Here is a 17834-nt window from a genome sequence, read left to right on the forward strand (position 1 = left end):
AAGGTGTGCTCACAGTGTGTGAGTAGGGTATTTTGTTATTGTTTTGATTGAGAGACCTCTAGTGGCAGAAAATGACATTGTGTGTTTCAGGCAGGCAGTTATAAATGTGCTTTGTGGATTGTAAAATATTCCTGTTTGTATTAAAAATGCCAAGCCACATGACTGGTGTGATTATCCATCATGACAGGAGCCGCAGCGGCCACACGTCACTTTCACCATGATAATCTGTTCACTAACAGTTTACTAACTGTTTGTTTGTTTGTTTATGTACAATGTAGCAATGCTTTTTAGTATTAGTCAGTTAATGTACTGTATTACACAGCATCTGTACCCAAGATGATGTTCTTTACTACTCATTACTATGATGGTGAAGCAGACAGTTACATGAAACCCTCTCTGGTTAAGTGATTTCTAATGCAAGCAGTATACCTAGGGGAAACACTGAAGTCAATACAAAATCATTCATAACCTTCTGTACAGTTAAATACAATAGGCCTAATTGTTTCAAAATCCTACGGCACACCGGGATTTGTTTCACCGCACACCAGTGTGCCGCGGCACACCATTTGGGAACCCCTGATATAGAGCAGGTCATGCAGAGCAAATATGAAACTTAACAATGTTCTAGATTTCCCTGCGGGTTCATGTTACTGGGAGCTCCACAGTCCAGCCTATGTATCCAATATGCTTCTTTTTTTCTTGGATTTTTAATGAGTTGTTTGTATATGGATATTGCATTTCTGAGTTGTGTTTCATATTGTAACAAATTGTAATTTTTGAAACATTTAAAATAAAATTGTATTTAAATGTGGTCTATACTTTATGTGGTGATACAAACTTTATTGTCTTGCTACTATGATTATTTATTTTTATTTATTTGAGTGTGAAGTAGCATTAAAAATAGAATAAAATAACATTGGAATTCATGCCTAGTTTCCCTATCTGTGCCGTACTTAACGACCGTCCTGCCAGGAAGCCACATTCATCATACCATTCTTGTAAATGTTTTAAACTATCAGAGCCATATTTTGAAAGCATGAGCTCAACAATGGGCCCTGTGGCCCTTCAACTGGTTTACTCCCTTTGCTACCCATTCTTCGTAGTCTTCGTACTTTTTACGTTTACAGCGTCGACCTCTTTATTGACCTATTAATGTTTAAAACACAGATGTGTCCGTGAGTCCAGATTTTTTTGGCAAAATCTAGGTTTAAAGCCCGCTTCATAAACAAACCCCAGTTTGTGAAGTTTCATGAAACCTATTGGTTAAGGCCAGTTTTTCTCCAATAATATTCTTTAATCTTTCACTTTTCCACTAATTGTGTAAAGAACATGCAAACACATTTATCAGAGAAACCTTTACACATTCAATGTTAAACCAGTTAAGAGCAAAAATTAACAGTACAAAATGAAATCATTTAATTAGTTTAAAGTGGCATAGAGTAGCAGCATTCAAATTTTTATATTAAAAGCATTTAGTAAAAAATATATTAAAAGGCTAAAGTAAAAAGATATGTTTTTACGTTTGAAGATATTGAGCGAGCTTGCCTCCCTAATGTCTGCAGGTAAAGTGTTCCATAGCTTTGGTGCATAATTGCAAAAGGCTGATTTTCTTTTGGATGTTTCTGGGAACATTTAATAAACCAGTAGTGGATGATCGTAATGTTCTTGGGGGCACATAGTTGATTAGAGAGTTGGCAGTGTAACTTTGTGCGGTTCTGTTTAGGGCTTTGTATACAAGAAGGAGGACCTTAAAGTCTATTCTAAAAGTTACTGGAAGCCAGTGTAGAGCAGCTAACACTGGACTGATGTGGTCTCTCCTCTTGGTTCTAGTCAGCAGCCTCGCTGCAGCGTTTTGGATGAGCTGAAGTCTCTCCGTTGTTGTTTTTGGGAGGCCGGTAAAGAGTGCATTACAGTAATCGAGTCGGCTTGAGATGAAAGCATGGATTAGTTTTTCAGCATCCTTTTGATTTATAAATTGTCTGATTTTAGCTATATTTCTAAGGTGGAAGAATGATGTTTTTGTCACCTTGTTTATGTGGGATTTAAAGCTTAGATCTGAGTCTATGATAACACCAAGACTTGTAACTTCAGGTTTAATCAAAGGAGTAAGTTTCCCCATCATCTCTCTTTTTGTTACAGGACCTACTAGTAGGATTTCAGTTTTGTTCTCATTTAATTTTAATAAATGATTGCTCATCCATTTATTTATTGCTGACAGACAGGTGGTGATGGAGTTAACAGCTGTAGCATCATTTGGTTCAGCAGAGATGTACAGTTGTGTGTCATCCACGTAGCTATGGGAGCACACATTGTGTTCTCTAATGATGTCCCCCAGTGGTAGCATGTATAGGGAGAATAGTAATGGACCGAGGCAGCTTCCTTGTGGAACTCCAAAGTGGGCATCATGCTTCTCTGACACATGATCTCCAAGCCTGACAAAATCCTTAAGAAATTAAATTAAATAACCATGAAATTTTCTATAGTGTGTCATAATTTCACTGCTGAAAGATAGGACATTTCTCTCATGACGACGAAAGAATGTCCTTGTTTGTCACTCAAAAAGGAAGCAGTTTGCAACCAGTCAATCATATTCTAACTCACAACTTCCTCATGTGGTTTATGTGAAACTCATGTAAGTTAGTAAAGAATAGGTTTTAAGTTTCTTGCGGGTTTGACTGCATGAAGTTGCTGATAGGCAGAGGTTCCTTGTGCTGCACGTTGCCTCAGTTGACTGACATTGATTCCAGATTGTCAGTGTGTGGTGTTGTTTAGTTAAGTCACTACAGTTTGACCAGAGAAATTAGGTGTAACTTTAAACAAACACTGTTCAGATTGACCCAGAGGGGGAAAAAACCATGATTAGATCGTAGATCACTGTGGTGTAGTAACTGCTCCTGCTGAAGTCTGCAACCTTCATCAAAAGTCATTGAGCAATTATTAAGCCTGTCTGTTGTTTTGGGCTGTTTGGATACAAAGTTCAAGAAATGTCCTCCTTCACTTGACAAACAGAGCCAGTAAAAGTAGAGCATTTTAGAGCCCAATTTATTCATAAAATATGTGTTTTAATTTTATAAACTAGTATTTTGATTAAAGACATTAGTTTTGTCTTTCTTGTTGATTGACCTGTAAACTCTGAATTCATGGAGATAGTGGAATCAACTATTTAAAAGTTAACAAGAGGCCAACATGATGTAACTCTTAAGACACTGCAGAACCAACCAGAGCTAATTCACAAACCTTTCAACCAATGAGAGCTTCAGAACAGTCCAGAGCTGAGCCAATCAGAGCTTCAGACTCTGATAGAGCTCAGCTTGAAGTAATGAGCGCTCAGCTGTTTGGATGTTAGGAAGGCCACCATCTCCAGAGGAATATTTGGATCTGCAACTCAAACTAGAGAGGACACAGAAAAATAAGTACGAGGCATGACAACATTAAAGAGGGACACGAGATCAAGGAGATAAAAAGAAAAATAAGGAAAGCAAGGACAGGAATCTAAAACCAAACACAAAAAAAGACTTAGGTGAAGAAAGAGTGTAAAGGAGATTGCTTCGACAAGGAGTGTAGCAATCAAATAGAGTTAGAGTTTAAGTTAAAAATATTAAGGATTACAGAAGATAAAACATTTAAAGTTGTATGAGAGAGCATGAAGACGAACGAGATGAAGACGAGCGAGAGTAAGACGAGCGAGAGGAAGGCGGCGTTGCTCTCCATCTCAGAAAACATTGAGATGGAGCTGTTTTCTTCAGAGGAGCCCTGTGTGGTGACATTTAAACTGGAGGTGGAAGAAGAACTCAGCTTTGACCAGGTGTGTCTTGAAGATTTGAAGAAATTAAAACTACAAGAAAAACTGTGGTGATCCTCAGTCAGCTATTTCATGTTGTTGTGTTTAGTAACTGGCTTGTCTAAGTCGTAGGAAGTCCAAACATGTTCTGCTGGTAGATATTACCTCATTCCTTTAGACTGAAGCATATCAAAATAAAATAAAAGCAATTTCTCCCTAATTGCTGTATGTAAATATTTCACTTAACATACATTATGTTTTTCCATTTATAGTATAGTTTTTTTCTACTGTGTATATATTATGAACTGTGGTTAAAAAACGGAGTGAGATTAGATACTGCTCTTAAAGTTCATCTGACTGGTCCACGTGATGTATCACAGAGGTTTACTGTTTAATACATATAAAGCTGATGTTATTGTAGCAACAATATCTTTCGATTAAACCAAGTAGACATTAAGGAATCAATTAACCCAAATCAAAATAAGCGTATTATTATCTTTCTTTTTTAAATGCTTATCATAGCTGGACAATGCAGATATTTTGAGTTTTATTCGCACAGGACTTGACCAGCTTCGGTTCCCACCACAACACGATGGAAGTAAATACTATATTCTTGTGCAACTGAAAACTGGCTAGATTGAACCTGGAGGGTCACGGGACAAATATGAGAGGTCAAGAGCTCATTGAGGATAGGAAAGCAGAAAGAAAAAAACATGTCTGTAACAGCAAGTTAGGCTTATTATAAAAAGATTTACTCCCAATCTTTTCCATTTGAATTACTGGATAATCTTATCTCTGAAATGTATTCTGACAGTGTTTTGTTTTAAGGGGTCACACACTTTAAAGCTGCTCTAATAGTTAGATGTTAGTGTTAGTGTGTGTGAATTGTCCCTTTTTTTTTTTTTTTAAACCATAAAGCTTCCCCAGTATAACAACTTACATACCACCTTTTAGTACAGCAATCACAAAGTACTTGACAAGAAAGAAGAAACAAAGATAGTCATGCCTTGTCCCATACAAAATAGTTCCCGTTGATGGAAACTTTATGGTTTTGCGATAATCCAAAACTGTGTTGCAACTAAAATTCTTCCAGTGTGCTCCCTCCATATGGAGCAATATCTGTATGTTCACGCACCATAAACATCTTCCCCTTTTTCTTCTTGAACCCAGAGACATCTGGAGCATCCTCTGGTCCCTGACTGTGAAGAAGAACCAGAGCTGCAGGTTGAGACCGCGACCAGGCCGCAGAACAAGCCCAAAACAGAGTCTCCCGCTAAGACTGAGGCTGAGCACTGCCTCCCTGTTCTAGGATTCGTGGAGGGAATTGAGATAGAAATGGAGGTTAGTGAATATGAAGGATGTAAAAGTTAATAAATAAAGCAGCATTACATCCCATCCTCGCTTATTGTAATATTCTGGAAAAGAAGTGATAATATCAGCTTATGAATGAAATACAATGTCTGTGCTAAACAGCTGTTCAGGAGCTACTGTACTGTATATGAGTGTGTATGAGTTTCTTTGGAATGTTTTTTCAAAGTAAAAAAGAAAAAATCTAATTGAATCCCACATTCTTGCTTTCCTTTCCTCCATGCAGGTGTTCCCTTCCCTTGGATTGTCTGAAAGTAAGCTATTGGATATAAAATCACATGATCCTTCCATCATGACACCGGTACATCACCTTTGGTTTTATTTTGTCATTTCCTGATCAGAAAATCTCCATAATGTGATGTGTTCAAACATGGAGCCTGAACTCGTTTTATCTGGTTGAATTATGATCGCTATCACCACTGAGCCCCCTTACATCTCTATATGATATTATTTATTAAAGTATCATTTTTACTAGCTTTAGTGTATTGGCCGAAACAAAGCTTTGTCTTGCACTAATCCTGAGGACGTAGGGAAAGACTGAAACCAACAGCAATATTTACTCAATCAATCAACACGAATCTGTAGCCTTATCTATTGTCTGTGTTGAAAGTGTCACACATTGTACAAGTCTGCTTACGTGCTTCATCTTTAACTTTTTTTTCACATGCATGTTTTTGTTTGTTCTTTTTTTTCCTATGACGTCTGTAGTCTATCTTATGATTTTCTTTTTTTTTTAAATATGATTACCCGCACAAAATGTCAGAAAATAAGATCAAATGCAAATTGTACATTTCCGGAGCCCAAGAGGATGCCTTCGGAGCAAGACATTGTTTTATATAAGCATCACAGTCATTTGTTTTATTGGTTAAATATGGAAATTGTTATTAATTATTAATTTTCTGTTAATCCACAAATTAATCAACTAATCATTTCAGTGGTAATGCTCTCTTTTGTTCCTGCAAGAACCTGTTGTTATCTATATTAGCAGCTACATTTTCAGACTTGTTGTCCTTTTCCTGGATAGTATTATTAATAATAATAATAATAATAATAATAATAATAATAATAATAAGCTTTATTTGTATAGCACCTTTCATACAAGAATTGTAGCCCAAAGTGCTTCACAGCAAAAACATAACAATTAGTACAAGATTAGACAGAATAAGAGCATTTACAGAACAATAATCACAGTGTTGATGTAAATGAGTTTGAAGTACCATTATAAAAATAGCTGAATTAAAATAGTATAACATAGCAGATAAAATCGCAGAATTAAAATTGTATTAAAATAGCAGCCTTTACACATTCTTTGATATTTTCTATATTTGTCTTTGCAAATAATCCACATACTTTCTTCCTATCCCTGTTCTCTGCTTCCTTCTCCCATAACATAAACTGTCTTTTATGTTCTTCCATTGTTTTCAATGCTTCAGATTTAATCTTTCTCTTTGACATTACTCTTTCCTCTTGCTCTCTCAACCTTACTTTTAATTTTCTTACTTCCTCAACACTAAATGATCCTCCTTCAGGAAGACCAAGCTTAAAAATGTATGAAATCATTTCAATTAGTTTAAAGTGGCTAAGATAAAAATATATAAAATATCACCATTAAAAGGCTGAAGTAAAGAGATATAAAATATCACCATTAAAAGGCTAAAGTAAAGAGATATAAAATATCACCATTAAAAGGCTAAAGTAAGGAGATATAAAATATCACCATTAAAAGGCTAAGATAAAAATATATTAAATATCACCATTAAAAGGCTAAGATACAAATATATTAAATATCACCATTAAAAGGCTAAAGTGAAGAGATATAAAATATCACCATTAAACGGCTAAAGTAAGGAGATATCAAATATCACCATTAAAAGGCTAAAGTAAAAAGATATGTTTTTAGCTTATTTTTGAAGATATTGAGCGAGCTTGCCTCCCTAATGTCTGCAGGTAAAGTGTTCCATAGCTTTGCTGCATAATTGCATTGCATTGCATTGATAAGCAACACATTGTTTTTCCTGTAACCCTAACTCTTGTGGTTTATATTCTTGTGCAATAAGAACTGTGTGCATGTGGTCTATCAATATATCTAATCTACCTGTCTGTCTTCCGTTTCCTTCATTTTGTGGGGTTTTGTTCTGGCAGCTGCAGCCGTTTTCAAACAAAGCCAGTCGTCTCAAGTGGAAGAGACTGACTCTGCAGAAGACCGGACTGATTGTAAAAGATGTGGTCTGTCTACCCAGAGGACACTACCTGGCACAGCTGGAGAGGTGAGAGTGTGTTAGTGTGTAAGATCACCATTCCCATCCATCTGTCTTCTAAGTACCATGTGGCTCAGTGAGGAATAAGTGGGTTTTTTTGCTTGTTGGGACGAGTTAAGAATCTTTGAACTACTGGCCACATTTGTATGAAATTTGGTTTTGATCTTTTATGGTCTTTATGATCTAAGTTCGACTTTAACCCTGGCCAGATGCCCAACAAATATCCCCTGTAGGGAAAGGGTTAGTTTCACCACATCTCTCTTGAGAATGATACTGTGTGTCTCAATGAGATTACCTTTTTAAATAAGATTAAATAAAAATTCCCACAAAAAGCCTTTGTCAACGCATCATTACAGTTCCAAACATTTACATCCAACATTCTGATTAATTTGTGCCTTTAACAAAACCAGGGAATGGTACTATCGTTAAGTTGCGTTAAATCACCGTATGGTTTTTAAATCAAGTTTAAATGTGGGCCACCAAAAATATAACCGTGGGGCCAGTGTTTAAAAGTATTAGCATCTATCCCTGCCCCTTTCTGTGAAAATCCTTATTCCCGAGAGGATGAACCCAAACGTTTGCTTTGACCCCACTGACCTTTCCTCTATAGTGCCACAATTAGTCCAAATGTTCCCCTCTTGCCACACTACTATTAACACTAATGGGCATCCTCCTCAGAGGTAATGACTACTAAATAATGAATAGCGCAGCATATTTACACAATGTAAATTGTGGCATAATCCTAAATTGCTGATTTACAATATAACTATATCAATTAAGTAAATAATCCTTTCTGTTCTTCCAGACATATTGTTCCACGAGGAAAAGAACGAGCAGCTCTAGCGGCCATGGGAATGACTGCTCGCATCACCATTGATTATAGCTGGTCGACCACTCAGATGAAGAGTCGGCTGGCGACACTCTTCCAGGGGCGGTTTGTAAAACGGGTGGGACAAAGGTTCTCCTTCACATATCTACAGGTGTGTGTGTTTAGCGTATTTGTATTACTGTGAGAGCTACTTTGACTTTATATTTTAATGGTTCACGCTTTCTTTGAAGGCCCATGAATTAAAACAGGGGCTAAAAATTAAGATTGAATTTAGGATTAAGTTAAGATTTCCACAAAGTAAAGTAAATCAGACAGTAAATCAGATATGTTTTCCTCCAATTCTTCCACATTTTGGTACATTTACAGTATATCTGATGGTATGTGTGGTTTCCAGTGTGTGCCGGGCTCCGGGGTGCTGTTTGTCCCAGACACCCCTGCAGAGGGCTGGACTGGAGAGCATGTGCTCCAGACTTCTGGACTTGGTGCTTTGTACATCCTCAGCCACCAGGACTATCCACAGGTAAACCAAAGCTGCTCTGTGTTTGTTTTTGTTCTTGCCTTGTAAGTGGGCTTTTAAGCATTTATGTTTACTAAAAGTACATTTCTAACTAATTTAAGGTGACCCATTTTTTCATACTATGGTGTTTATTACCATCTTAAATCTTCCTCTATAACTTCATGACTGAATCCTAATAAAAACAAACTCCTGATGCTTACAAACTCAAAGAAAAAAACACTAAACCTTCCATCTATTATATTATATTTAAGGGAAATGTGTTTGGGTAAATTACTTGGGATTCTCTTTCTTTTTTAATCCTCACATTCAGCACATCCAGAAGAAGTTGAAGCTGTGATTTCATTTCAAAAAGAAGTTACTTTTCTTATGATGCACAAAGAAGACTTGTTGTTGCTTCTTTTATGTCTGTTATTGACTATGTTGATGTTTTCTACATGCATGCATCTTCTGAATGCATTTACTCCTTAGATACTGTATGTCATGGAGCATGGAGGTTCATTACAAATCTTAAAGCCCTCACTCACCATTGCTCCCTGTATGCTAGGGTTAGTTGGCCTGCATTGTCCATCCGTAGATTAATCACTGGCATGTCCTTACTTATAAGGCACATTTTAACTTGCGTCCTTCAGATCTATGTAAATGTATCCATCTGAAATGCTGGAAGCTACTGTCTCCGTTATGGCACATATTCGTAATACTTACTCTAGCTATTCTGTCTGTGGATAGTGGAACAATTGTGCGTAAAATTGGTCTTGTGTTAAATTCCGAGTGGCATTAAGAAAGACTTGAAAAGCGTTAATTCTAACTTTCCTTAAGCTGCATGAACCCTGGTAACTGTTATTTGTTGTATGTCTGAAACTTTGTTTAATTTGCTGCTGTTGTCTTGGCCAGGACACTCTTGAAAAGGAGATTTTTGATCTCAATGGGGCTTTTCTTGGTTATATAATAAAAACAAATGAAAGACATTCAATTTAGCTGTGATTCAGCTGACTGTGGAAGGGCTCTCTGAACAGCCTTCTCCTGCATTGCCTCTGCTCTGCTCTGCATGCATGCATTACATGCATTACATGCAATACATTAGTTTAGTTTGGAACCATAATTCCGCTGTATTGCCATCAGTCTTGTTTTGTGATGCGAGTGTTCTGACATATATGGATTCAGTGCTATGGGTATATATTACATGCGGCCAGTGTTTGATTTCCCTTTTTATGTTAATATTATTTTCAGTCAAATATTAAACTTTTATACATCTCTTTCACAGTGCATAAAGTACAAATACTTTTCTCTCGACAGGCAGAATCAAAGAAGTCAGCAAGTGACACACCTGTGGTGAATATGTAAGAAAGCTTCAGCTGTTCCTGCAAAGAAACATTTGAAAATGATAACTGGTGAACCATATAACTGTGTGGGGTGGTAAGGAAGGAGTTTTGTCTGGAGGCTAGTACAGAGAGCTGCCCGGAAGAAGAAAATCATCTGGGAATTCAGACCCAGCCCTGTGCTCCCAATACCAAGGAGGAGGTGAGTTTATTTCATCAGACGGGGGAAAAGTACAACAACTTACCAAATGTGATTAGTCCAGGAAATTGTGATTGTTAGAAGACAGAAAGGACACCATTTCCTCTGTCGCTCCCTTTTTAAACCTGTCTCTGCGGTGTCCAGTTCACACTCGACTTGGACTCAATCCTGAGACTGTTCAGACAGGAGAATATGGATGGAGGCGTAGAGACACACATCCAGGTGAGGAGGAGACACCTGTTCCACAGCGCTCTGAAGGTGGTGAGGAGGCCGGGATTCTGTTTCAGGACGAGGCCCATCGTCTCCTTCAGTGGAGAGGAGACTGACGGCCACGAGGGACCCCTCAGAGAGTTCTTTAAGTTATGAATTTTTACCAATTTTTTTTTACCTGAAGCATGCGTGTTATATTTTTATAGATGGTTTCAATCATGTATGCTTGCTTGACTGTGAAATATAAATATAGCTTTCAACACTCTCTGGTTTTCTAAACTCCTGCAGCATTTTATTCAGAATTACTGCACTTTTTTAGAGAAATAAAGACTATGAATAATGATATGAATATGAATAAATGAGTTTCTTTCTCAATGTATTACATTTACATCTGAGTGAGAAATTGCTTGCAAAATGATTATCATCACAAACATTTCAGGGCTGTAACAAACAATAAACAACAAAAATATTCTTATCAATTATTCTGCTGATTTTAATTTTATAATAATAATAATTGAGTCTATAAAATGACAGAAAATTGTGAAAAAACACATTTTGCAGAGCTCAAGGTGTCTTATTCAGATGATTGTGTTGTGACCAACATTCCAAAAGCCAGAATAATTGCTAATATTATTTTAAATGATATATATCAAAAGCAGCAAACTGTCCTACCAATAAATGACAAAGTTAATGACAAATAACTTTCTGTTGATCGGCTAATTGATTAGCACCATTATAATGTTTTGTAGAGTAATTAAAAGTTTAATCTTTGGATTAGTACTCTACATCAGATCAATAACGCATAATCTTGTAATGTGTGTGAAACCCTGACAAAATATGTTTTTTACTCCTCACAGATTTACTTTGCTGGAGCTGATGCAAGGTTCTGTATTTGAGGGTCTTCCAGGGCGTCTGTTCTTCATTTACGATCTCGCAGCTCTTGAAAACAGGAAGTATTACAAAGCAGGTGTTCTGATTGGCTGGTCTCTGGCTCAAGGCGGGCCTGGACCTCGTTGTCTACACCCTGTGCTCTACCAGGTTGTATGCATGCGTCTCTTACGTAGACAGAAAGACTTACATTTTTGTCTGAGATTCTCTTAGTTGTTACTTTGAATAAAAATACTTTAATAAAAACGTATTGCCTTTGATGGCTAGCAGCTGTATTGAATTGTATGTGCACATTGGTATTCTCTTTGTCATTTTATTGTATTTTATTATCACAGTTGATGTGTGGCCAGAATCCATCTTTGGAGGACTTCAGCTGGAGAGACGTTGTTGATGTTGAAACACAGATCCGACTCCAACAGGTGGCACAAACACAGAAATCTCACACACCTGTACTTCAAACTGTTTAAATAATAAAAATTGCTATGATTAATTTGATGCACTCTGCTGTGTATCATCACAGATGGTAAGTTAGTTTAGTGATTTTGATATAAAACAATAAACAATAGCCTATAAAACAGTTTAAGCGATCAAATACAATCATTACTTCCATGCAATACAATTTTGTCACCACATATAGTAAAAAAACAAAAACATGCATATAGTAAATAAACTACTTTTGATTATGTTTAAAAAATCTATCTCATATTTCAATTTGTTGCTTGCTCGACTGCTTCCTGCAACATAGGCTTCACCACAGTTTTTTTTGTAGCATACAGTGTAGTTTCACAGTTTTAGAGATGCTTTTTGTGATATTGTAACGTAAATAAAGTATCTCCCCAGTAATTTTTCCGATTTATAAATCATAAAGAAAAAGACCTCTGCTGTCTTTTGGATTGTGTAGCAGCAGGTCAGATTTTTGTAGGAAACGTTCTAGATAATGTGTCGGCTCACTGCACGATAATATCTGACAAACAACAAGAAGACAACAAGGGGGCAGTTCAGCTTGTAAAATTGGAGCATGCAAGAGCAGATAGTTGATTTATGTAGGTCGTCACCCCTATATCTCTCTCTCTCTCTCTCTCTCTATCTCTATCTCTATCTCTATCTCTATATATATATATACATACATACATACATACATACATACAGGACTGTCTCAGAAAATTAGAATATTGTGATAAAGTTCTTTATTTTCTGTAATGCAATTTAAAAAAAAAAAAAAAAAAAAAAAAAAAGTCATGCATTCTGGATTCATTACAAATCAACTGAAATATTGCAAGCCTTTTATTATTTTAATATTGCTGATTATGGCTTACAGCTTAAGAAAACTCAAAAATCCTATCTCAAAAAATTAGAATAGTTCCTCAGACCAAGTAAAAAAAAAGATTTATAACAGCAAAACAAAATCAAACATTTGAAAATGTCCATTAATGCATTCAGTACTTGGTTGGGAATCCTTTTGCACGGATTACTGCATCAATGCGGCGTGGCATGGAGGCAATCAGCCTGTGGCATTGCTGAGGTGTTATGGATGCCCAGGATGCTTCAATAGCGGCCTTTAGCTCATTAGCATTGTTGGGTCTGGTGTCTTTCAGCTTCTTCTTCACAATACCCCACATATTCTCTATGGGGTTCAGGTCAGGGGAATTGGCAGGCCAATCGAGGACAGTAATGCCATGGTCAGTACACCAGTTACTGGTGGTTTTGGCACTGTGGGCAGGTGCCAGATCATGCTGGAAAATTAATTCCTCATCTCCATAGAGCTTTTCAGCAGACGGAAGCATGTAGTGCTCTAAAATCTCTTGGTACACAGCTGCATTTACTCTGGGCTTGATGAAACACAGTGGACCAACACCAGCAGCTGACATGGCTCCCCAAACCATCGCTGACTGTGGGAACTTCACACTGGATTTCAAGCAACTCTCCAGCCTTTCTCCAGACTCTGGCGCCTTGACTTCCAAATGAAATACAAAACTTGCTTTCGTCTGAAAAGAGGACTTTGGACCACTCTGCAACTGTCCAGTGCTTCTTTTCCATAGCCCAAGTCAGACGCTTCTTCCGTTGTCTTGAGTTCAGAAGTGGCTTGACCATGGGAATACGGCTATTGTAGCCCATTTCCCGGACACGTCTGTGAACAGTGGCTTTTGATACCTGGACTCCAGCTTCAGTCCACTGTCTTTGAAGCTCCCCCAAATTCTGGAAGCGACTCTTCTTCACAATGCTGTTAAGGCTGCGGTCATCTCTCTTGGTTGTGCAGCGTTTCCTGCCACATTTCCCCCTTCCAACAGACTTTTTGTGGATGTGCTTTGAAACTGCACTCTGTGCACAGCTTGCTCTTTGAGAAATTTCTTTTTGTGTCTTACCCTCCTGATGGAGGGTGTCAATGATGGTCCTCTGGACAGCAGTCAGATCAGCAGTCTTCCCCATACTTGTGATTTAGTTTACTGAACCAAGCTGAGTGTTTTTCAAGGCTCAGGAAACCCTTGCAGGTGTTTCGAGTTAATTAGACGATTCAAGTGATTCGTTGAACACCCTACTAGTATACTTTTTCATGATATTCTAATATTTAGAGATAGGATATTTGAGTTTTCTTAAGCTGTAAGCCATAATCAGCAATATTAAAATAATAAAAGGCTTGCAATATTTCAGTTGATTTGTAATGAATCCAGAATGCATGACATTTTTGTTTTTTTAATTGCATTACAGAAAATTAAGAACTTTATCACTATATTCTAATTTTCTGAGACAGTCCTGTAGTAAAAAAAAAAAAACATGCATGTAGTAAATAAACTACTTTTGATTATGTTTAAAAAATCTATAGGAAAGTATGCAAATGAATATGAATTTCTTGTTTGTGCCTTTTTTTTTATTAATCCAGGGTTTATGTGCATGAATGAGCGACTCTTTTCCATTTTGTTTTGTTTTTATTTCACACTGTTCCGCAGCAGTAGAGAGAAACTGACCACAAATAGATTTACCGAACCGGTTCACCTCCAGTCAAAGACTTTTGGAGTATGTAATTTTCCCCTTTCCAACTCCTTTTTGTTTTTCTGTCACCTCTCAAATATCCTCTATCAAATGGGCAAAAAGGCCCAAAACTTTAACCACTGCAGTGCCGTACACACACATAACGCTCATCTGCTCCTCTTGTAGCTACAGAGTTGTACTGATGTGAAGCTGCTTCCTTCCAGTCTGTGTGACTGACTGTCGAACTGTGGGATCCCTGGAGTCTATTCAGCCCATTCTGATGAAATACCAACCATCTATATCCACCTGGTCAAACATTGCATCTACTACAGGTAGGGGGCACACACACACACGCACACGCACACGCACACACGCACACACACACACACACACACACAGTATATCCTTTACACTGATTTGTTTAGTGTTTTTAACTTTCTATATTTTAGTACTCTTTGCCCTCTGATCTTCTGTCTGTAGTTATTTTATTTTCAATTGTATGTACAGTACTCATGTATTGTATGATAGTACTGCATGTCCTCTATTGTATCTTAATTTCTGCAGTGTAGTCAGAACTCATCAGAACAATACAAATCAGTGCGGTCTCATTCTTTAGCCAAACACAAGTACCAACAAGCATTTGATATAATAAAAAAGGCTAATGAGCCAATGAAACAAGGACTCCGCCCCTCTGCTGTCCATCAGGGTGGCCAGTATGATCTCCCAGTTCACAGAGGGGCCGAACAGCTGTGGTGGATTGTGGGCTATGGTACAGTCCCACCGTGAGGCGTTTGTGCCAGTGATGACGAGCGCACAGCAGCAGCCTCTGACCCTGGAAGAGTTCAAACCGCTTTTTAATGTCTGCTACAGCCGTCCAGACAGCCAGCTGAGGGCGGCTGAGGAGGCAACAGCTGGACACTGGGAAACAGTTCTCACCTTGGTCAGCGGTAAGAACCGAGGGAAGGATGTATGCGACTGAAGAATGTAAAGAGTGGCATGGTTTATTGTATCTAGAACTGATATTGGAAAAATGTTTAAAGTGACTTTAAGATAATCAAAGGGTTAACAATATTTTAACAAAAAACAAAATGTCCTTGTGCAAAATCAGATGGTCAGGCAGATTTTTCCTTTGAAGTCCTCCTCGCCTTCATCACTGGAGCTGATCATCTGCCTCCTCTTGGGTTTCCCAGATTGATCTCCCTGTGTTTTTACTCCCAGGTTGGTATTTATCAGATAATCACAGATTCATCTGAAAATGTTCTGAAAATAGTGCCCATTTTAGTGTCAGTTGGGATTCTGCAAGGCTGTGTGGCTTTTACTGTACATGGTGATATGTTACAACTATTCCTCCTGTGGGAGAGACACTGGAAATGTATTGCAAATAGTGCATTTTATTATTACTCAATATTTAATTATGAAATGTAACTATCACTCAATGTATAGCATTGAAGTATTTTACTGAAAACCTGAAAAACTTTTAAATATCGTATGTTTTGTTTTTTCCCTCTGGGTTCACTAATTTAGATAGAAAATTAATGCATCTAGTATTTAAAAAAATGTATTTAAATGAAGATACCGAAATTCAAGATTAAAATTAATTGAACATGACTGGAGTCAAACCTCTGTCATATCAGGTTACGCTTCGTTAGTCAGTGATCCAAGTCAGGGATTTTCAAATTAGTTATTTGAAACCCTGGATCTAAAATTTGTGAACCCGGCTTAATTTATTATTTTGTGGCTTAATTTCAGTTGCTTGTAAGATAAAAATGACCACGGCCTTTCTTTGCTTTCACACGTTTTCTTCTGAGATTAAGCCTCATGTAATATTTCCCTCGCCTTAAATTAATTTTCCAGGATGCGAGCATGTCAGGTGTGCGTCTGCCCCACGCCTCCACCTGTGCTCTGGAGCTCTTTCTGCCAAGGGGAGCGGCAGGGGCTGCAGACCTGAGGGTGCTGCTAAGCAGAGCCATGCACGAGGCGCTGGGCTTTACACAGTTTCCAGACAGAGGGAGATGGAGAGGGCAGCTGCATAGAAGTGATGACAAATGTATGAAGTGGATGACTTCCTGGATACTTGAGGTCCTGCTGAAGCTGAATTTGTGGCGCGCAAAGGTTTCTGCAGGATATGAACAATGTGACTGAAAAGAAAGCCACAGTTACAGTTGAGGTAGAGACCAATGTTTGTATTGTTGAAAGCTGTATTCAATCAGAGTCAGGTTTATAAAAGCAGCTATGCACAATGCTGTAATTCATTTTGTGTCATGGGAACGATTATGTCTTTTAGATGAGTTTAGGAATGGTTTTGGCTATTGTAGATCAGATATGATGAATTGTCTTGACATACATGCATGCTCTTGATTGTTGACACAGAAACTGGAAAGTGAATTTATATGCTATATACTTATAATAACTCTCATAGATTGAAATTCAAATTCAAGAACAATTTGTCACCGGGGGGCAATTTGAAGCACCACGCGTAAAGTAGTACATTATATTAAAAATGCAATATACAAGACACAATAATTTAATTCTTTAAGTTAATATTGTCATTCATGTTTTGTTTAATCTTTCAAGTTTTCCAATATACTGTAGATACAGATTCCAAAATCATGCACCAGACTGCTTCTTTTTGACATCTTACAAAATGGCTAGTTTAAATACTTCTTGCATTGTGTCTCTGCTGATTATTTTATCATTTGATTTAGTGAGGAAAAATGTTTTACACAATTAATATAAATACATTTCACTTATTATACTTTTTTGTATTTCACATTTTTTAAGGAAGATCTCAACAAATAATTTATATATAATTCTATTTGCTTTAAAATCAAATGTTGAATTTAATTTCCAAGGATTTATTAACGGTGATATAGCTTTAAGAGAAAGTGAATGCAAACAAAATGTTACATGTCAAATCATGTTAAAGTATAATTTATCAGAACAATAAATAACACTTTTAGTGCAAAAATAATAATTGGAAAAAATATTTAAATGTGCTGCATAATCTTGCAGCAGAAGCATAAGAAATGGCTAATACATACTAGCCTAAGTTCAGGATCAGAAATGGTTTATCCTGCTTAAATAGGTCACATTTATACATTTCTATATATTTCACACCTAGTAAATTAATTACCAGGAGAGGGAAATTAACCAAATGGACAAAAAACTGAAACGGAGCCAAAACCACACAAACATACACGCCTAATCATTAACGTATGCCTCAAGCCCATGTAAGCTGCTCATCCAGTTACAGAGCATAGGAATTATTGACACACCTTAAAAACCTCTTTGACAGGTCTGAATGCTTGGTGTGAGCTTCCCATTGTACTGTGCAAATCATTTGACACATCTCCATTTTTCACATTCTTGGGACTATTTCTTGGGGATTATAAAGTCGTCACGTTGACTCTTAAATGTTTCTATTTATTTAATTCGAATGATGAGAAAGAAGATGGGATTCAATCTAAGCCTCTTTGTTTTATCAAAACCTATTTTTAAGTG

At 37.2% G+C, this 17834-nt stretch overlaps 1 protein-coding gene across 6 annotated transcripts; it reads left to right on the forward strand.

The window, feature by feature from the left end:
• The first annotated feature begins 3584 nt into the window (after positions 1-3584).
• LOC115007140 (uncharacterized) lies at positions 3585-17834 on the forward strand. Of its 6 annotated transcripts, none has more exons than XM_029429854.1 (16): positions 3585-3805; positions 4952-5122; positions 5376-5450; positions 7292-7416; positions 8213-8387; positions 8631-8756; positions 10047-10090; positions 10172-10271; positions 10413-10628; positions 11336-11516; positions 11702-11785; positions 14312-14378; positions 14520-14665; positions 15039-15280; positions 15442-15551; positions 16188-17834. In XM_029429854.1, the coding sequence occupies exons 1-10, from the start codon at positions 3644-3646 to the stop codon at positions 11372-11374; spliced, it is 1233 nt and encodes a 410-aa protein (XP_029285714.1). In that variant the 5' UTR covers positions 3585-3643; the 3' UTR covers positions 11375-11516; positions 11702-11785; positions 14312-14378; positions 14520-14665; positions 15039-15280; positions 15442-15551; positions 16188-17834. The 6 variants fall into 6 exon arrangements, with proteins under 6 accessions (XP_029285714.1, XP_029285715.1, XP_029285717.1 ...); XM_029429855.1 differs by having other exon boundaries at positions 14315-14378; XM_029429857.1 differs by lacking the exon at positions 14312-14378 and having other exon boundaries at positions 7298-7416; positions 16188-17830.

Source organism: Cottoperca gobio, chromosome 4, assembly GCF_900634415.1.
Source record: "Cottoperca gobio chromosome 4, fCotGob3.1, whole genome shotgun sequence".
NCBI lineage: Eukaryota > Metazoa > Chordata > Actinopteri > Perciformes > Bovichtidae > Cottoperca > Cottoperca gobio.

Bases quoted from the DNA above. Each gene is read 5' to 3' on its own strand.
- LOC115007140 (XM_029429854.1), top strand. From the start codon at position 3,644: ATGAAGACGAACGAGATGAAGACGAGCGAGAGTAAGACGAGCGAGAGG. The intron at 5,123-5,375 runs GTTAGTGAATAT...TCCTCCATGCAG, and splicing joins GAATTGAGATAGAAATGGAG to GTGTTCCCTTCCCTTGGATT. The intron at 10,272-10,412 runs GTGAGTTTATTT...TGCGGTGTCCAG, and splicing joins CTCCCAATACCAAGGAGGAG to TTCACACTCGACTTGGACTC.